Below are 21,332 nucleotides of genomic sequence, written 5' to 3' on the forward strand. Positions count from 1 at the left end.
TCAGACTGTTGGTTTCTTGCTGGCAGGAAAGCAGAGTAGAGGGACCCTGTGGGACTTGGAGCTCCTGGGGTCAGCTGCAGGGCCCAGGTTGCTGGCTATGGACCTGGGGCCTGCCTACCTCTTACTCTCTGGTGCCTTGTTCTCCATGGCCCCTCATTCCTTGGCCTCAGGAGAGGCCTTTGCCCAGGCCCCTCCAGGGCATCCACAGCTGGCTCCTCCCTGCCCTGCAAAGAGGCCTCCTCTAGAGGTGATTCTTAGCATTGCAGGAGAAGGGCTGCAGGTTCCACACTTGCATGGCTGAGGTCCTTGTACTTGGGCTTCCTCCATTTGGGTGCCATATTGCTTTGGGCTGCCATGCCCTTTCCAAAGATATGCCAACTTAAAGGCTTGCCTGGAGGCCTCAGGGCTTATGTCAGACATGAGAAGAGAAGGATTACTGCAGTGCCTTTTGCCCCTTCCCTTCCTGACAGCTCATGTTGCCTGACGGTGTCACTGTGGAAGTGATCGTGGTCAACCAGGTCAACGCTGGGCACTTGTTCGTGCAGCAGCACACGCACCCTACCTTCCACGCGCTGCGCAGTCTGGACCAGCAGATGTGCCTGTGTTACTCTCAGCCCGGGATCCCCACCTTGCCCACCCCCGTGGAAGGTAAGTGCTGCCCACAGGTCAGTGGGGAGCCCTGGGCTCAGTCAGGCTTTTGGGGGTGGCCTGTGCTGCCCTTGGTTTTGACCCAGGAGGAGGCTGTCCCAAGATCCTTCATTGGAGCAGCATCCCTGAGTTCTTGCTGTCAGCGTGGAGTTACTCTGGGCTGAGTTTCCCGGCTGTCCCAATGGAAATGGTCTTCCCACTGGCTGACAGAGTCCCATGGGGTTAAAGTAGATTTTTGACACATGAGCTCAGATCTCAGCTCTGCCATCTATCTATTGAGTGGGGCGGTGCCCTCTTGTTTCAGGAGTCAGGGTTGGATTGTATGTGTGTTATATGTAAAGTGCCTGATCCAGATGATGGTTCTCGAAGAAGCTCCTTGACGAGCCATAGACTCCTGCTGTGGTGTGTCTCACCTCCATGTGACAGATGAGAAAATGGGCCCTCAAGTCTGGTGGCTGGCCCAGGTGATCCCTGAGCAGGAACGGGGATCTAAACTCAGTTGTGCTCCTAGGTCTGTGCTTTGTCACTCTTAACTTATTGCCTTGTTGGCAGGAATCTAATGTCCCAACATCTCTTCATCCACCCCAGCAGGGGCTTCTAACCTGGAGCACCCTGATGGTTTTAAGGCTTTAGGGAAAACTTTGAAGATACCTGTATTAGAAATAAGGATTTAATTATCATCAGAGTCTCTTAATGTTACTTCAATTCACCAGTGAAGACTGAACTGGGGTTTAAAAGGTGACTATGCCAGGGGCTCCCTGTAAGGGTCAAAGTGAGGACATAGTATGGTCAGCTGTGTGAGCAGGCCCTCACCCCAGAGTTTCATCTGTCCTGTCCCGGCTGCCATGGGGGTGTTGGTGACTGCTGGCGCACTTGCTCCCTGGCCTTGGCTGCCTGGGACAGCTGTGCTCTTGGTGCCTTCCTGAAGCAAAGGCTAGAAGAGGGGGGCTTAAGCCTGGGGATCTTCTTCTGATCAACTTCTGAGTTGGCATAGGCCAGAACAGTCTCTAGGTACCAGGTCGACAAGATCTGCCGTACTCGGAGGTTCTTGATTTTTTTTCTGGAACTTTAAGAATAAACATCCCATTCCCTGAGTTTTAGATAGGCTCCTTCTGGTCAATCCTTGTCCCTCTCAGGTTTTAGTAAGTTTCAGAGTAAATGGATTTGGAAGACTGCTTTTTGGTCTGGAGAGCTTTTTGGGTGGCATACATGGGAGGCCAGATTTCCCGTGTCCAGGTCCTTCCCTTGGCCAGTCTCAGGCTCCATGGAAGCTCTGGAGACTCCTGGCCCTGTGGAAGCACAGGCCTCTGAGAAGTAGCATGGGGATGTGGGTAGCATCGACTGGGGTGACCCTTGGTGCCCTGACCTATGCCCATATGCTCTCTTCCTGACCTGCAGTAACGGTCATCTGCGCTGCCCCCGGCGTGGACGGTGCCTGGTGGCGAGCCCAAGTGGTGGCCTCTTATGAGGAAAGCAATGAAGTGGAGATCCGCTATGTGGACTACGGTGGATATAAGAGAGTGAAAGTGGACGTGCTCCGGCAGATCCGGTGGGTCAACACTCCTCAGACATGCACACTCTGTGTGTGTCAGGGGGTGTGGGATTTCTGCAGAGCTGGCTTAGTTCTACCAAGCCTGGGACATGGGTTGACTCTTTCGGCTGCCTATTCTGGTTTGGCAGAGCCTGATAGAGACAGGCTGCATTGCTCGCCTCTGCTAGAAGGGCTGGTCTTGTGGCAGAGGTCCCTCGAGTATCCTTGGGCAGAAGTGGGGCAGGCTTCTCTCTGGGAACTTGATGCCAGGAACCCCTCTGAAGTCAGCCTGCAATCGGGCATGCTGGAAGCTGCGGCCTGCTGCCCGTCCTGTATGCCTCTGCTTGGCTTCATCTTGGGTTTGGTGAGGACTCAGTGTTAAAGCACCAGGTAAATATTGGCCTGAAATGGAATCAGCCTTCAAGTTCATAAACTGTTCCTTCCTTGCCTTTCTAGATCTGACTTTGTGACTCTGCCGTTCCAGGGAGCAGAGGTCCTTCTGGACAGCGTGATGCCCTTGTCAGGTAACAGATGGGGCCTCTGACATGGTGGGAACCGTGGTTGAGAGTAGGTCTTTCTCTTTGAGAACCTTCTTTTGTGCCCGGAGGACTTAGGCTAATACAGCTTGCTGCCTCTGTCAGAATTTCTGATTTGACCGTTCAGCGCCGAGGCCCGAGGACGTGCCTTTCTGGCCAGTACTCAGTTGATGCCAGTGCCGCTGGCCCATGAACCACCCTTTCAGGACCACTGTTCCAGACTTTACCCAGGCCATCAACTTTGAGAGGTTTCTAACTCGGGCACTTTGTGGAACATGGTTGGGACCTAGGGTCCAGCATCTGTGGTCGAGGGGTAGGTGTGGAGGCATGCTGCACTGCTCAGCTGGGCCTCAGCTCCCGGGCACCATGGGGACTGTGCTGACACTCACCTGTGTGGTATCCTAGACTGACCCTGTCCCCAGACAGAAGGGTACTGACAGAGTGATCCGGGGCATGTTAAGTTAGCCTTGCTAGTGTTTTAAACCCTCTTGAAAACGGGATAGTATCTGTCCTTCAGGGAGGCCGAGGGAATCCCATAAACCCAGGAACTGGGATGTGGACGGTGGTCAAGTTGCAGCTGCCGACAACAGGGAATTTTGTATTTGTAGGTGATAGTCCAGCTGTGCCCCACTCTGCTCTTATTGTTCTGGTCCATGTACAGAAAGTACACTGGGGGCCCTGCAGGCTCACTGGGGTCCTGGCAGCCTCCTCCTGTTTTCCTTTATTGCTCTTATGCAGTTCCCATCTCCGCAGTCTGTCCAAGCCCAGCCAAGGGGTCCCTCCTCCATCAGGCCTTCCGCAGACCTCCCTGACCCGGCCTCTCCATCCTTGCTGCCTCTTGCCTCAGCTGTGCGCTTGTGCGTAGCTGCGTAAGCAGACGGAGAGTGCTGCCCCTGTGCCCTGCCCACCAGTGGGGGGCTGCCTATTCTGTGCTCTGTGGCCCCACCTTTGCCAGGTGTCACTGCCTCACGCGAGGAAGGTTCGTCCTGGTCAGCACCCAAATTAGATGGTGGCAGTGACTGTGTTCCCCTTGAAGGCAGAGTTTCCATTCCTTTGCTCGTGTCCCCCAGCAGGTAGCCTGTAGCAGGGCCCCCATGAGTGTGTCCGCTTGGAGCCCTATGGAGGGTTCCAAGGGTTCCTGCCATAGGTGGTTCTTCCAGACGAAGTTCCCCGGGCCCTGGCAGCATCCGAGGCTCCTGGAAACACCTGGAAACTGTGTGAGTGACAAGGGTGCTTTGCCTCCGTGAAAGCCTAAATGGTGCTTTTCTTTTTCCTTTTAAAGATGATGACCACTTTTCCCCTGAAGCAGATGCAGCCATGAGCGAGATGACCGGAAATACTGCGCTGCTGGCTCAGGTGTGTGTGGGGGGCAGACAGGCTGGACAGGGTCTGTCTGACGAGCCTCCTGCTGGCTTTTGTGCTATGCCTCCCACGGCCTCTGTTATCAAGGATTTTGGATTCTTTGACCTTTGAATTCCTTTCTCCTTTGTGGCTTGGGCCCTCGTTTGGTCAGCAGTCTTTAATGAAGGGTGCATGGGGTAGCTTTGTAACATGCTTGCTTTCTTCTGTTCTGTTTCTAGGTGACAAGTTACAGCCCGACTGGCCTTCCTCTAATTCAGCTATGGAGTGTGGTTGGAAATGAAGTAAGTTCTATGCTTTTCTTGTAATTTATTGGCCAGCAGTCATGGATGGATTTAGAGCTGATTCTGCCACTATCTCCTCTTGAGCTAATCAGGGCTTATAACTAACCAGTGGACCCCACTGCCCCCCACCCGGGGACATTTAGCAATGTCCGGAGATGTTTTAGGTTGCCTCATTTGGGGGTGGTGATGCTAACAGTGCCTGGTAGTTAGAGGCAGGGTGGTGCTGCTAAACATGCCCCAGTATACAGAATAGACCCCACAACAAAGTGTCAGTGGTCCTTCCGGGACCTAGAACCTTTCTGGACCCTGTGTCCAGTGGGTTTTCCCACCCCATTTCATGGTGCTCATGCTTAGATTTCTCTAGTGTACTGAAAAGCCTGCCCTCATGCCAACAGAATGTTCCATAAATACCCCTGTTCGCCTAGAAGAGTCCTGTCCCCCATCCCCACCACAATCTTCTGGTACTCGTAGCTTGCTGTGGTCTTCTGGGACCTGGAGCGGGAGGACCCTCGATGGCCTTGACTGCTGGCCCTGAGGTGCAGTGGGCCGAGCTTTCAAGGGAACTTTGTTTTCCAGGTGGTGTTGATAAACCGGTCGCTGGTGGAGCGAGGACTTGCTCAATGGGTAGACAGCTACTACGCGAGCCTCTGACCCCCATCCCTGACAGACGCTTCTGGAGTCTTTTTGCACTGTTGAAATTGGGCTTGGCGCTGAGGCAAAGACATTACATCAGAATAACAAACGTTGTCTTCCCCAGAAAGTTGTCTTTTTTTCCCCACACTGTAGTCATGTTGAGAAGTTTTGTCTCTGAGACAAGGAAGGAACCATGGGTTCTTTCAAAAGCCATAAGATGGTGTTGAACAAGCCAGTCAGTTTAGCCTGGTTCCAAGCCTTTAAAAAAAAAGAAAAAATGAGAGTAAAACGGTCTCAACCAGGTTGTCCTCTGCCACCTCCGTTCCCTTCTTCCTTCCCACCTCCTCCCCTCACTCAGAACCAGACCAACCGCAGCAGACGGGCCAAGGGATGTGTTGCCTGGGAGGGTTTCTTTTCTTTCAAAATCTTTCTTCAGGGAGCAAGACATGAAATCACTAATTGGTATTGATTACTTGTACAGCTTATGTCAATGAATTTATGATATTTAACCAGTTTTTATAAACTTCATCTAGGTCTCTAGGAAGGCAGACTTTTTAATGCATATGTAAATATGAAGCAGTCAGACCTCCTGCCTTGGTCGGTGGTGGAGGGGAATGTTATCTTGCCAAGCCTGGTTGTAATTTGTAACCATTTTCTATTTGTGCAAACTCTGTAAATATATGTTTAAAAAAATGTAATATTTTGTATAAGATACACTGGAGAACAAAGGGAACTCAAGATTTTTTCCACACCCCACATCATCTGTGAGCAGAGCAGCTGTCCCTGCAGGTTCCTCCTGTGGCTTCCTGCATACTGGACAAGGTGACTGTAGGGGATAGATTGTGAGCGGGGATTTTTTTTTTTCCTGTAAAAATTTGTTTAAAAAAAAAAAAAAAAAAACCAACTCATTTGAATTACCTTCCCGTGGTGTGTTTGATTCTTTTTATAGACTGGCTTCAGCATTGTGCCGACATAAGAAAGTAACTTATATAAATCTTGAACTGTATGCACTGTAGCTTTGAGTCCCTTTCTTCCAGGGTGAGGGTTGGGGTGGGGAGTGAGGTGGTGGTGGTGAGTGTGGTGGGCTGGAGGGGCCCTTCTAAAGAAGCCCTAGGGCTCTGGGAAGACCAATTAGCCAGAAATTTCCTTTTTTTTTTTTTTCCCTCCCTCTCCTTGCCCCACAAGGTGGCAGCCACAGGACTCTCTGGCTTCCCCTAGTGAGAGTCTCAGAAAGCCAGGCCTGAGTTTAAAGCACTGGCTTCCATAATTCTTTGGGCTGTCTCAAGAGATCTTTGAAGTTCTGTCCTCTCTTTTGGTGTAGGAACAATTTACACCTGCATGGGGAGAACAGAATGAAGTTTTGAGTTTTTAAGGATTTATTTTACAGAGAGTATGCGTACAGGAGGGAGGGGCAGAGGAAGAGGGAGAGAGAGAATCAAGCAGACACCCTCCTGAGCACGGAGCCCAGCATGGGGCTTGATCTCACGACCCTGAGATCATGACCTGAGTGGAAATCAAGGGTCTGATGCTTGACTGACTGAGCCACCCAGGCGCCCCAGAATGAAGTTTTGATTTAACAGCCTCTCCTCTTTAGGGCAAAGGCAGGCTTGGGCCCGTTGGCCTGTGTCTTGGCGCTCCCCACCCCCACCCCCCCAAAAGGGGTTTCTTAAAGGTGGAGGCTGCCCCACAGAGCTGCAACTACCCTCCCCGGCCATGGGTAACAAGTGGTTAACGGCCTGTTTCTCTCATCTCTAGGATCAGTTCATGGGACCAACCTCAAAGCAATGAAGCAAAATCATGGGAGTGTCCCGTGCTTGTACAGAGCTTGGCCCTGGGCAAGTTCTCATGCAGTTGTAGCTGGAGGTCATCCTAAGTCCCAGCAGTAATTGGCTGTGACATTGGCCAGCTTGGGTTACACCCAAGCTTTTTCTGTTCAGCTCTGTATCCCTGGAGCAGACAAGGGTATATGGGAGCCCTCAAGCTTGTGTGGGGAGAGTAGCAGAGCCTGGTGTTCAGAGTTGGCCTTTGGGAGCTATTGAGAGGGACCTACAGAATCTGGTGACTGGTGGGGGACAGGATAGAGGACAAGCCAAGACCCAAGTCAGGGTAGTCCAGATAAGATGCTGTTCCGTGGAACAGCTCTTGGGGTGACAAGTTGATGGGTCAGGATCCCTTGGACAAGGCCTCCAGGACTGGGGGAGATGGGCAGTGGGGATGAGGAGGTGGGCTATTGTGGAACTTAATAGTCCTAGCTTTCAGGGGTGAGTCCATTTATGGAGGCTTTGGTATACGGGAGTAAAGTGACTTTAGAGGTTGGTGAAGGTCACATACTCTGAATTAACCCTTCTCACATTATACAGGGTTCAGAAAAAGTTGGTTTTGACCATTTTGCTGGTAATCTTGTTGCTCTTACAGAGGGGTAGATTTATGGAGGTCCTCACTCCCCGACTGTGGACATCAGTCCTCTGGACCAGTATATTTTAGACACCTGCTCTGAGTTAGCTGGGCCATCCAGGGATGGCTTAAGCATGGCTTTGAAAACTCATGGTGCTGGAGGGGTGCTGGTCACCTGCCTGAGGGTATGGTGGAGCCAGGTGGAGTGCTGGGTGCGGGAGCCTAGAGCTTCCAGCCTGTTCTCACTACAGGTGTTTATTTCAACCATTCTCTCCCCCCCTCCCCCACCAGTGCTCAGGGCCCTGCCAGGTGTGGCTGCTCCCAGTGGGTGTCAACATGGATGCTGGGGCCTGTGTTCCTGCTAAGCCCAACACAGCCTTGCACATACCTCTTAACCACCTCCAGCTTAAGATAAATCAAGATGAGTAGCTGGAGTGATGGACAAAGGTGCTCATTTGGAAGAGATAAATTTGGTCCTCAAGACACCCCAGGGAGGCAGGGACTGACCTTGGAAATAGATGGTGACTTACAAAGTGGTTTACAGGTGAACACTGCAGTTGAACACTGCACTTGAAAGCCAGCCCACTGTCCCAAGGCAGGTCTCCACCACAGCTCCTCTGAAGGATTGTGAGAACTGATCACGCTTCATTCTGCATCCCCAAGTAAAGGCTATAGTCCTGAAGTCATCACCCCACAAAACAGTCTCGTAACTGAGAATGGGAAAAACACCATGGCAGAATGTGATCATTTTGCTTATAGGAGATTAAAATTCGAGAAATGTAAACGAAGCCAGGAAGAACATGTAGCATCTCAGCCAGAGTGAACATTTTTGGTCCTTGCTGATCTAAAAAGGAAACAAAAAAAACCTCCGCTGGGAAGGGTCATCAGGGATGTAGACAGAAAAGAGAACATCTGGATTGTTTCTAGACCAGCACAGTCCAGTAGAAACATGGGAGCCACACGTGTAATTTTTAAATTTTTCTCTAGGAGCCTCAATAAGAGAAAACTGGGTGAGACTAGTTTAAATAGTTTGTTTAATCCAACATTTCAATACGTAATGCATACTGAAAATATCAATGAGATTTTATAGTACTTTCATACTGAGTCTGGGGGAATCCTGTGTGTATATTTTATATTTCCAGCCTGTCTTTTCTGCTTAATCACGGCTCAGGTGCTCAGCCACAGGTGGCTGCCTTGTTGGGTGCCAGACTGTCCCACTGATCAGCATCACACCAATATTGACAGCCTTATGTTGATGTTTGTCCTTACTCAGAAAGCTCTAGGTTCTTTTGCACATTTACTTTTCCAGATGACCTTTAGCATGATTTTTTTGAGAGAGAATCATGGTGAATGTTTTACCGACATTTGGAAAAAATAATGCATGTTGTTGACTTGTTATAAAGTTTTATGTAATATATTAAATTGAGTTTGTAAATTATTCATATCTAGTTTTTCTTTCTTACCCTCTCCCTCCACTTTTTTTTTTTTTTTTTTTTTTTTCTTGTCTATACTTTCTGTCCGTTCCCAGGAAAAATGCATTAAAAGATTCTGGTTTTCCTATTCTTAAGTGGAAACTTCTGAAAGATGCTGTTACATTGTTTAGTTTGAAAAAGCTCATGGGTGATATTTTCTCATCAATGTGAGGTATCTTTGCTACTCTGTTTGGTGCTTTTTGTTTTAAATTTTTTATATTTTTTTCTGTCATTTAATGAGGTAGGTGGATGGCTTGTAAACAGCACACTGCTAGAATTTTTTTCTTTTAGTGAACTCTAAGAGGTCAGTAGGTGAATCTGACTTGTTCATTGTGATCACGGTTGCAATATTATTATTTGCCATTTAGTTCATTTTTCTGTTATGTTTTGTTTCTGGGTGGTTTTGGTTTTTTGGTTTGTGATTTTTTTTTCCTTTTCTCATTTGCTTGATCAGGATTTTTCCCTGTAGTAAATTTAGCATTCATTTTTATTTTTTTAAAGATTTTATTTGAGAGAGAGTAGAGAGCACAACTGGGGGTGGGGGAGGGGTGGACAGAGAGGGGCAGAGGGAGAGGGAGAAGCAGACCCCTGGCTGAGCAAGAAGCCTGATGACCTGAGCCAAAGGCAGATGCTTAACTGACTGAGCCACCCAGGCACCCCTAAATTTAGCATTTAAGACCTTGTTTCTGTGTTTTAAGTGGGTATCAGTTATTGGCCAATAACTTTGAATTTATGTTTCTCTTAATATCACATAGTTAAGGCCTCCTTTCCCCCCAAAAGGGAAACTCAGCAGAAACATTTCTGCCTTTCTTCCTACAAATGTGCATCCATACACTTTCTTTCTCTCCTGGGTTTTGTTAGAATCATCTAGAATCCAGTTCAGATTCTAAACTTTTTTCACATATGCCTCTATCTCAGGAGGTTTAGAATGGTGACATTAAACTTCAGTCATGTTTCCAGAAAACATTTTTTTATTAACATATAATGTATTATTTGCTTCAGGGGTACAGGTCTGTGAATCATCAGTCTTATACAATTCACAACACTCCCCATAGCACATTCCCTCCCCAGTGTCCGTCACCCAGCTACCCTATGCCTCCCCACCTTCCCCTGCCAGCAACCCTGTTTGTTTCCAGGAAACATTTTTGCCCAACTTTGTTTCTCCAGCTTTCCTCCTGCTGTTTCTTATACACCTGCTCCTGAGGTCTTTATTTTGATTGACTTCATCTGGAGTATGACTTTGACTTTTTCTGGTTTTCAGAATACCTTGTATGTCTGAACATTTCTTTGTGTCCCGACAATACCAGCAGTTATTAGGCTGAGCATCTCTGCTGGAGTGAAGGTCACCTTGCCAAAAATTCTCTCCTCCCGCCCTGCAATCCTTGTATTCTTGCCCTCAGGCATGGTCCCTGAAAGGTGGGTAGAGGCAGTGTGTGTCCCAAGAGGCAGACTCACTTGTTTTCTCCCTCCCAGTGGTGGCTGTGTTGCAGGTGGAGCCTAAGCCACGTACCTGCATCCCAGCGTGAAGACGACATAGAACAGGGTTGCAGCCAATCCCTGGATGTTGGGAAGCAAGTCTGTTGTAAGTCACTGGGGTTGAGGTGGTGTCTCATCTGCAGCCTGTTCCTAGCCTGTCCTGATCAATGGTCTCTCATCCTGGGCCCCTGACCTTTGCTCTGAGGACTCAAAGCTCTGGCCATGGGGCTTGGGGCAAGTTTCTCACCCTCTCTCCCCCATCCCCCCATCCATAAAACCCGGGGGGTGACTTAGATGAATACAGAGGTACTTGCCAGCTTTGCCTTTAGACTAATTTGTTCTATAAATAAGAGCCTTCCTGTAGATTCCTGTAAATGAGGCTGACTGACTTTGTATTTTTACAAAGCAAATTATCTAGGCGAGATTTTGGCTGTTTGTTGCTAGAAATAAGCCCGGCTGACATCTGGTCGGACAGACGCCATTTGAGAAGCCCCGGAAGGCCCCGGAAGGCAGACACCTCCTACCTCGACCTGGGATGGATTTCTTGCCTTTCTCCAGCTTCCTTGGCTTGGTGACAGGCAGGAGCTCTGCCCACACCCACTGATGTCTTTCTCTCCACTGAGTGCCTGCTGTATGCCAAGCATCCTGTGAGGGGGCTGCGAGGAGAGACACAGGCCTGTGGGGAAGCATGTCTCCCTGGGGAGGGGGGCTTGGTGGTCTCTACGCAGATGGTGCTCTCCTGTGGAGGTGCCTTCCCTCACTTCCTTAGGGGATCCTGGCAGCTGCTGGGAAAGCGGGAGGTGGGCTCCCGATCAGCAGCAGCAGGACTGGGACTTGGGCCTTCTAGACCGCAGACTCTGCTCTTCCCCTTCATGCAATGTCTCTGCTTCTCCTGGCCAGAGGAGCCAAAGGGGCCATGTTGACGGGGGGGATGAGTGAGGCTAGCATTCTGTGTTCCTGGGAAGGCTCCTTGGAGGAGGTGGCCTCCACCACCTTGAAGATAGAGGAGGCTGAGGAAGGTGGTGAAGGTGGTAGGGCCACCGTCCTGCCAAGATGGGCCTGTGCTGTAGCTCTGGCTCGGGGACACGTGGAGAGAGATGGTAAAGGATGAGTCATGTCACAGGAGGCAGTCTACAAATACATCATGTGTACAAGTCCTTTTTTTTTTTTTTTTCATTTTTTTTTTGAATAGGTGATACACACAATTCATGATTCCAAGGACAGCTAAAGATAACCAGGGAAAGGTGTCTCCTTTCTGTGTTCCCCAGCCCCCACCCCGTTTCTTCTCCAGGGGAGATGATTGAGTTTCTCATGTTTTCTACGAGAGGGCCCATCCCTCACACACACGGGACAGCATTGTGTCAGCCTCAGGTCACAAACCTGACTGGTGTTTGTACGTGCAGTTTCATTGGCCCACAGCCATGGTCACTGGGTTGCGTAGTGTCCATTGTGTTAAAACTACCAACTTGAGGACCTGCCATAGAGACCGTATGCCCTGCAAGGTCAAAAATACCTAGTCCTTGGGGTGCCTGAGGGGCTTGGTTGGTTAAGCATCTGCCTTCAGCTCAGGTCATGATCCCAGGGTCCTGGGAGGGAGCCCGATGCAGGGGAGCCTGCTGAGCAGGGAGCCTGCTTCTCCCCCTCCTCCTCGCAGCTCCCTCTGCTTGGGCTCTGTCAAATGATTTAAAAAAAAAACCAACCAAACAAACAAACAAAAAAAAACAGAAAAAAACACAAAGTCCTTGACAGAAAAAGTTTACTGTAAACACTCCTGCATACTTGCCCCTATTTAACCAAACTTAAATGCGGCCTTAGTATTTCCTGCCTCCTTTCCAACCATGAATTCTTTAGACTTCTAGAATTACAGAATCTTCAGTGTCCCTAAGGTTCTCCGTGGTGGGCAGCTCTGTGTCTTGTAGACCCCCTCCTGGTAGAAGTCTTGTCCTGGCCAGGGCAATCCAGCCCAGAACCCTCCGCTTGCATAGGGTGGGCACTAACCCGGGGTAGACCAGGAAGGCCCTTTCTGGGTTGCAGAGTGTGGTCCACAATTCCAGACTGCTGGCAGCACCTGGGGGCAGAACCCCAAGCCCCATCCTACTGAACCCACATCTTCCTTTTATTAAGACCCCCAGGGGATTTATGTGCTCAGGCAAGTTCGAGACGCGCTCTAACTGGCTGCATGCTAGAACTGCTTCGAAACCCAGACCCGTTCTCAGAGATGCAGATTCCTTTTTCTTTTCTTTTTCTTTTTAAATAATGAAGCCCACTGATACAGGTATTTTTTAAGACTTCATTTATTTATTTGTCAGAGTACAAGCAGCAGGAGCAGCAAAGGCAGAGGGAGAAGCAGGCTCCCCAGTGAGCAGGGAGCCTGATAGGGGGATTCGATCCCAGGACCTTGGGATCATGACTGGAGCCAAAGGCAGACACCTAACTGACTAAGCCACCAAGATGCCCCAGAGATGCAGATTACGTTGCGCCAGGTCACCGCGTGAGCATTGAGATACATTTTTTAAAAATTAGTACTATGACACTAGTATTAAAGTACACAAAGTGCACAGTTCTGGAAGGCAGAGTGTGATGCACTCTTACACAGATACACCTGGGTCACTCTAGTCCAGTGAAGATAGAGCTTTCCAGGACCCCAGGGGTTCGTTCCTCTTCAGCCCTTGTCTGGCCAGTGCCCTCTCCCTAGTGACCACTTCTTTGACCTCTGTAAGATTAGTTTTGGCTGTTCTGGAACTTTGAATAACTGGAATCATCCAACAAGTACTTGCGTCCTGCTCTCTCTGCTGGCCATGAGATCTGAGAAGGTCTGCCTCATGAACATACCACAGCTTCTCTACCCATTCTTTGATGAGTGTTCATTTAGGTGTCCCTTTGGGGCTGGAGTGAATAAATCTGCCATGACTCATTCCTGGGTTTTGGGGGGATGTATATATTCATTCCTCTGGGGCCTGCACCTGGGAAGAGGACTCCTGGGCCGTGGGGTCAGACTATGTTTAGCTTCTGGTTATTGGCACATCAGGATTGATAAAAGCTCACCAGTGGGACCCCCGGCTGGCTCAGTCAGTAGCACATGTGACACTTGATACCAGGATCATGAGTTCAAGCCCACATTGGGTGTAGAGATTACTTTAAAAACTTTTTTTAGGGACGCCTGGGTGGCTCAGTTGGTTAAGCAGCTGCCTTTGGCTCAGGTCATGATCCCAGGGGTCCTGGGATCGAGTCCCACATCGGGCTCCTTGCTCGGCAGGGAGCCTGCTTCTCCCTCTGCCTCTGCCTGCCTCTTTGTCTGTGCTCGCTCGCTCTCTCTCCCTCTGTATCTGACAAATAAATAAATAAAATCTTAAAAAAAAAAAGCTTTTTTAAAAGAATAATATAAAATCTTTAAAAAAATAATCATAATAAAAGTTGAGCAGGTGACTCTGATGTGCATCTGGGACTGAGAATCCTCCTTGAGAGACAGAGGGCTCCAAGCTCTTCCCACCCAGCTGCCCTCCAGCTGCCGTCCTGTTGCTTTGCCCAGTGGCCTTCCGGGTAATCCCTAATCCATTTCTGTTGCTTGCCACTATGACTCCTCTCTAACCAGATGTGTGGTTCCACGGCCAATCCCACCCTGAATCTACTTGATCCCTGTTGATTGGATTCCAGACTTGCCCCAGTATCTCTCCCCTCCGGGTCCTCAGTACCTGCAGTGGCTGAGCTCAGTGTCCATCACCTCTTCCTTCTGCATCCTCTGGGCCCTCTGGACATGTGGTCGTGGTGGTGGCAGTGGATGATTCCCAACATCTCCTCGATCTTGAGAGCACTAAGAGGGTTGGCATGAAACCACTGGCATAAAGCATAGAGAGCACTTAGCACAGGGCACAGTGGAAAGTGGAACGTGTTCAATAAATGCCTAAATGCAGATCACAGAACATTTCCACCCTCTCCAAATTTCAGTGCATCGAGAACCGTGCTGTCCAACATGGTAGCCGCTGTCCACATGTGGAGCCTCTGGCCACTTGTCCAGATGGAGATGATGCTTATATTGTAAGCATAAACTATACACTTTGTGAGAAAAGGTGTGATTAGAGAAGAATGAAACATTTTGGTTACAGTGGGTTAAATAAGATACGATCAGTCACACGTGTTTTCTTTTTGCTTTTTAAATGGTGGCTGGTGGATGCCTGCACATCTTTCATGGCTCCTGTCAATTGTGGGACAGCGTGGGTGGAGGAACGCCATTAGAGGGGGTCACAGTCTTTCAAACAATGTTTTCAAGTTGGAGCTCAGGCCCTTTGCTTCAGAGCTTACATGCAGGGCTTGTTAAAAATACAAATTGCTGGGCCCTACCCAGAAACTCTTAATGGGTCTGGGAATCTGCATTTTTAATTAACTTCGTAGTTACTCATGCCCACTTAAATTTGAGCTCCCCTGCTCCTAGAACTTGGGGCAACTTGATTTCTCTCTTAAAAGATATGCTCCTTTTCTTCAGATTGGGAAAAGATGACTTTTTCCTACCTTGACTTGGCTACCAGGAGTATTTCGGACCAAGGTTTGGGTTAAATTGGGGTTTGGGTTTTGTGTGACCGAGGTGGCTGTTTTGCTGTCTGCCCCTGTGTGAGGACTGTCATGCCTTTTGTTAGCAGCATTTGGAGGACAAACACCAAGGTCTATTGTACTGTGTAGTTTCTGGCCTCAAAAGGTTTCAGTCTCATTACTGACTGCCCTGTGGTTGTTACAAGGATGAAAAGAGACCATTTAATTTCAATAAAAAGCTTACCAAGAACGTAGAGCTAACAAAAGTGAATACATTGCTCCCAAACCATGAAGTTCTTGGTGGGGGGTGGGGGAGAAGCCGGGCGTGGGTGGGGGGAGTGAATTTCAGGGTCTTGCAACTTGCCCTGTGCAGTTGTGGCCTTGCACCACTAGATGGCGCCACAGCACAAGTTTCGGGAGGGAGGCTCTCCTACAACTGCTTCCAAGGTGGTTCTCCAAGTAAGGTCTCGTTCTCAGAACTTACCAGAAATGCAAGTTCTCAAGCCCTACCTCAGACCCACTGAATCAGAAACTGTTTTTCAACATGCTGTTCAGGTGGTTTGGGTGCACATGGATGTTTGAAATCACTGTCCTAGAGTTGACCTTTGGGTAGTTTGGGTAGATTTAAGTGGAAAGTGGGATTGAGGGCTTACTGGAGAGTGGGTGGGAGTGAGGTAGGATGGGTGGGGGGCAGAAGACGGGGGGGGGGGGGGGGGGGGGGGGGGGGGGGGGGGAGGGGGGGGGTGGGGGGGGCGGAGGAGACAGGGGGAGGGGGAGAGTGAAGGTAGCCATCACAGGAACAACTCCAAATTGTCCAAATTTTGGCAGGGTTTGTGCAAATGGGAAAGCAGTTAAGGGACTAGAGACTGGGTGGCAAATTCCTATTTCTTTTAAGGTAAGGCATGTCAAAGGGTGTCATTTGGACGGAGGAAATCCTCATTGGGTAACCCCCGCTCTGGATGGAAGGCCAGGACCAGGAGCAGAAAAAGGTCAGCCTGTGTCCCCACTCTGCCCATTCTGACATTTCACCAAAGCACCACTGTTAATGGACTAAAACCTTTGCAACCCTCCCAGGACAATCCAGGAAAATGGATGCTCAGAAATCAAAAAGAAGCTTGAGAGTAGGTGGAAAAATCACTAGTGAATTAAAATCTTATTTCTATCGTTTCGATCCTATCTGTATCCTAAGGGGAGTCCAGTGCCAGAATGAATTTATATCTTTCCTTTTTTTTTTTAACACGGAAATTTCTTTTGCAGGTGGCTACTGAGGCTTCAGAGGGGGCAATGCATCATGCAAATAATTTTTTTTCAGCTATGACGTATACAGTTTAGTTTGATTTATTTTTGATGTCAGAAACAAAATGGAAAGTTGGTGCTTTAAAAATGAGTGTGGCTGGCTGAATAAATAAATAATATGCTCTTGGCTAGAAGCTGCCAGTGCCTCCTTAATTGGCCATTGATTCTTTAATTCTCTGCACTTTAACATCTACGGAAATTAAGAGGCCACAGAGCATGGAGATGTCTTTTGTTAAACAAATTAAGGAAGCGGGTTTTAGGTGTAGTTCTTCCTGGGCTCTGACACAGCCTTTAAAGGCAGGAGGATGGGAAAGCCAGGTGCCCTCTGTGGTTTCTTCCGGAGCACGAAAGGACCGTCACCTTGTTTTTCCAGCCATGAATATTTATGGCCTGCACACGGACCCGAGGACACATGGAACACGGTGCGACTAGGCAACAGGGACATGGCGCGTCCCTCCTGCGGTTTTCAGGGGCATCCAGAGGCGGCCCGGAGAAGTTAACCTCCCGAGGGTGCGGGTGCCCAAGTTCACATCCTGGTGGACCAGCCTGGGTAGACCCGGTCAGAGGGCCTGGGAAGTCTGGAGAGTAGAAGTTTCCTGTAGCCCCTTTTCCAAGCTGGATGGCACTGGCCATTCTCCCCATCCTCAGGGGAGATCCCTGATGGCCCCCTAGACAGTCTCCCAGAACCTGTGGGCCTCCAGAGGCCCCGCCTCACTGCCACCTTCAACTCCCGTCACTGCAGACCTCTCCCCTCTGAGCCTCTGCATGGTCCGTGCGCCCTACTGGTTCTCCCCTTCTTCCCCTAACACACCGAGGCTCCCTTCTCCAGGAAGTACGTCCTGATCTCGCTCCTCCCCCCGCCCGCCTGTGGGATATAACCCGCGGCAGCTCCTCTCCCAGAATCCACCACGCGGCCCGCTGCTGTGACGTCACTTCCTGGCGCTATGAGTTCCTCGAGAGCGCAGTATGTATCCTTTATACCTGTAACTCTAGCACGTGAAACGGGACCCGACACGTCAGAGGTCCTCAAGAATACTTGGTTGAGTGAACAAATGATTGAGGGCATTTGCCTTCAAGCAGGTACCGCAGAAACTCGGTTAACAGGATGAAATGCCCCAAAGGGGTTTCCTGATGCTGTCTTGGTCTTGGGTTCTAGCTTCTGACGCCTCTGGGTCAGGAACCTTCCTTCGATCCCACCTGTGCCTGTTAAGAGTCGCGTTCAGGTGGAGCTGGAGGAGGTTACGTGAGGAAATGTGTGCAGAACCGCTGGAAGTGGCGCATGCCAGTGGTGGGGCGGTCTGGGACATGGGGTGTCCGTCTTGCTGCTGGTGCGTCCAGGCTAGGTATATGGCATTTCAGGTATGAGGTCGTATGGTAAAAAGGACATATCCTGCTGCGTTTGGGGCCCTTGAAACACGATGTATCTGACCACAGGTATGTGCCACTGAGACCGGAACCTCCCAGCTTCAACGGCAGTCTGCGCGTATGGATGCCTCTGGGTTGGCCTACTGGCTAAGAGCTCTGTGATCTCAGGGAAGTTGCTTAACCTCTCTGGGCCTCAGCTTGCACGTCTGTAATCTAGAGTCACCTCCAATAGTAGGAATTAAATGCGAATTTCCTGGCACCTAGGATGCACTTGATAAATATTTTATTATTTGTGGCCTTCAGCTTGCCACAGGGGGTAGGCATGGGGATAAGATCTGTAGACTCTCAGACTGGTTGGTCGGTCATCTTTGTTTCTGTGGGTTCTCTCAGTATGGGCTCTCCCCCTTCTTTCTGGGTCCAGGAGGCCCATCATTTCCTCCACATTGAAGACCCCACTGTCGATCTCTACTCCCTGCTCATCCTCTGGAACCACCACAGGATGTCTCCTTAGCTTTGATTACATCTGTAGGGGGATGCCACCATCAAAACCCCTACCATCCAGGCCTCTGTTCCCAAATGCCCTCTCCTGGGGAGAGGCTGGGACGCCTCACCCCAGCACATGTCCTCAGCTGGCTGCCTCTGGGACCCCCTCGCATTTCCTGTCTCAGTCCCGATTCCCCTTCCCAACAGTGCCTTCATTCCATTAGAATTCTTGCCCTTCTACTTCCCAAATCAGCAGCGCCCCTGCCTGTCTCAGTCACCATCAGCATACTGCGTCCCCTGTCCCGTGCAGCCAGGAGTCTGGCGCTCCTCTCTCTCTCTGGCAATTAGGATTCCCTCCCCAGCTCACGTCAAAAGTCTTTGTTCTTCTCCCTGAACATTCTAGTTAATTTCTACCGACTATTTATTCAGCCTTTGTACCGGCTGGCTTGCTCCTTACTCAGGAAACGCAGCCCCCAGAGGGGAAGACTGGGGACGCTGAGCCCCAGTTTAGGACAGGAAGGAAAGACATGTGAGAGCGTGAAGGGGCAAGGCAGGGGTTCTGAGCCCCCATGTCCCAGGAACGTGGGCATGGGCAGGGGAGAAAGGAGCCCTGAGGGGGAGCTTGCCAGTCTCAGGTGCTGCTTTTTTGGGTTAGCATGTGGATACATTTGCACAGGTAGTTATAAATCTGTCTGTTGTAGGAGGCAGGACTGGCCTCCTCTGAAGAGAGTTTGGGGAGCAGAAGAAGATGGTCCGGGGTGGCGGGGGTGCAAAGGGGAGAAAAGGGTCAGGAGGGGAGGAGACAGGACGGAGGAAGGCTAGGTTGATGTGGTCAAGGAGAAACCCCACCACCACCTTCTTAACAAGGGAGGCCGGAAGAATACCCTGTTATTTAAGCTATTTGCCATGAAATGCCTATGTCACTCTGGAGTCTTCATGGAAAATTCAGTTTTTAGACATCAGCCTTGTATTTGAGTTGCTTAGGGTGCAGGGAGGGAGAAGAGGTGTGTGTCTCGTTTGTGAATCAACGTCAGGGCATCGATAAAGCCATATCCGGGAGACAGGGCTGAGAGCCAGAACTAGGGGAGGCTGGAAGTCTAGAACTTCAAGCAGCTGGGGATTTGGAGAAATCTTGGGGAATCTGTGGAATGGGGCAGATGGATCAGTGTTACCCATTCTGGAGCCAAGAGATGTGACATGGTCTCTTGTGGCTGACATCTGGGATTCTCCATGTCAACACACACACACACGAATATATTCATAATATATATAATGTATAAATGCAAAGTTATACATCACATACAATATGAATAAATTACACATAGTATGTATAAATATACTTAGAAATGTAAAAAAAATCACATAAAAGAGATGAAATAGAAAAGATATAGAATGTAGAGGTGCCTGGGTGGCTCAGTTGGTTGTGTCTCACTCTTGTTACCAGCCCAGGTCTTGAACACAGGGTCATGAGTTCAAACCCCACATTGGGCTCCTCACTGAGCATGGAGCCTACTTAGAAAAAAAAAAAAAGATATAAAGCTAAATATATTCCCAAATACAAATATAACACATACAAAAGTACACATTTTAGTATAATATCATGTATATAATTATACATAAAATATAGAACGTGTAAGAATGATTTAAATATGTATAATTTATGTATATACATAAAATATATAAACGAAATCTGGGCACAAACTCAAGTCGTTTACTTTCCTCACTCTGACCACGTCTAACTTTTATTTGGAGAGTTTAGTCCATTTATATCTTTCAACTTGATCGCTGTATAATTGGCCTAGAGTCAGTCACATGTATTTAGTGTACAACTTGGTAAATCTTCACGTGAATGCCCCAGTGAGTACATTGCCAGAGTCACTGGATAATGAACAGATCCAGTCACCCCCAGTAGTTTACTTGAGTCCCTCTGTAATCCCCCTGTTCCTTCCTGACGCCGTCCCCAGGCAGCCAAAAGTCTGCTGCATGTCTCTGTCAATCAGTTGGGGTTTCAGTAAGTGGAATTACGTGACGTGCACTCTCTTGCGCTTGCCTCCTTTGCTCAGTGCGCTTTGAGTCCTGTCCGTGTTGGTGCGTGCATCGACTCTCCTTTTTGTGCCGCGTTCCGTGGCATGGAGGTACCGCACTATTTATCCAGCCACCTCTGGGAGGACGTTTGGGTTTGATCTTAAAACGAGAATATCACTAACTCTCCCTGTACCAGGAATTGCAAGACATTTCTCTCTCTTTCCAGGCTTCTCCTCAATTCTTAAGAGCCCTAAGGGCTGCGGGGCTCACTTCTCCATGTGTTGGTCAGTTCAGGGCCTGCTGCCAGCATGGGGAGGCGTGTCCAGGCTCAGACCCTGGGCCACTCCCTGCCTCACTATGCCCTCATTGCTTTATCTGTACTGGCCGGCTGGGTCCTGAGTGTTGGGGGCAGGCTATTGCCTGTTCCTTGTGTCTGTGGCTCCTCAGGGATCTGGGCCAGAAGAAGCCCTGGAGACCGCTGAGCACAATGTCCACGCTAGCCCTGCTCTCCCAGTTTGCTCCAAGTCAGACACAGTAGTGCCTCTCAACTGTGTTCAGGCATATTCTGGGTGCTGCCCCCAGAAGTGCACAATGGTTACACTCCTGTGAAAGCTCACAGTATGAATACCCAGCCCCTGGTGCTGAGCTGGAGCCTCATTGCTACCCCCCAGGGTGTACAGCTCTTTCTGGAAGGCTCTGGGCTTTCTCATCAGATTTCTTCCTGTTTCATCCAGCCTGCTGACTGGTTTATTCCTCTCATTCAGTCCTTGGTGGCCATACTGGCCCCCTTTACTGTTCCTCAAACACACAGGTGTGTTTCTGCCTCAGGACCTTTGCACCTGCTTTCCCCTTTGCCTGGAATGCTCTTCTTCCAGATGTCTGCTAAAATTTCTCCCTCACCAGCCTTTTATTTCCCCCTCTCCCATCTTGTTTTTTCTCCTAAGCATCACCATCTGACACATAATATAGTTTACTTCCCTCTTGTTCATCATCATCTCCTCTAACTCCACAAAGGCGATCCTTTGCTTTGCTCACTGGTATTTCCAGCTCCTAGAGTTGCTGGTACATAGCAGGTTGAAAGAAAGAATGAGTAAATGAACACCCAGCTTACATTCATTTTATTGGAGAAAACTCCTCCCTGCCCTCCCCCACCCACCAGGATGAACTGTCCAGGGCAATTTCAACCTGAAATGGGTGTGAAACTTCTACCTTGTTGGAGGTTGGAGGGATCGAAATGGGGCGAAGAATATTCAGGAACTCTCAAGACTATCTTTGCAATGTAAGTGTGAATACAAAATCACCAAAA

At 49.3% G+C, this 21,332-nt stretch overlaps 1 protein-coding gene across 2 annotated transcripts in view; it reads left to right on the forward strand.

The window, feature by feature from the left end:
- AKAP1 (A-kinase anchoring protein 1) overlaps nucleotides 1–8,823 on the forward strand; it is a 37,117-nt gene extending 28,294 nt beyond the window's left edge. For both annotated transcript variants that reach the window (XM_059380144.1, XM_059380143.1), the window contains exons 6-11: nucleotides 471–648; nucleotides 2,047–2,197; nucleotides 2,636–2,703; nucleotides 3,998–4,071; nucleotides 4,296–4,358; nucleotides 4,935–8,823. In XM_059380144.1, coding sequence (XP_059236127.1) covers nucleotides 471–648; nucleotides 2,047–2,197; nucleotides 2,636–2,703; nucleotides 3,998–4,071; nucleotides 4,296–4,358; nucleotides 4,935–5,009 — 609 coding nt within the window. In that variant the 3' untranslated portion in view covers nucleotides 5,010–8,823. The remainder of the gene's footprint in view (nucleotides 1–470; nucleotides 649–2,046; nucleotides 2,198–2,635; nucleotides 2,704–3,997; nucleotides 4,072–4,295; nucleotides 4,359–4,934) is intronic.
- Nucleotides 8,824–21,332: the final 12,509 nt, after the last annotated feature.

Source organism: Mustela nigripes, chromosome 16 (assembly GCF_022355385.1).
Source record: "Mustela nigripes isolate SB6536 chromosome 16, MUSNIG.SB6536, whole genome shotgun sequence".
NCBI lineage: Eukaryota > Metazoa > Chordata > Mammalia > Carnivora > Mustelidae > Mustela > Mustela nigripes.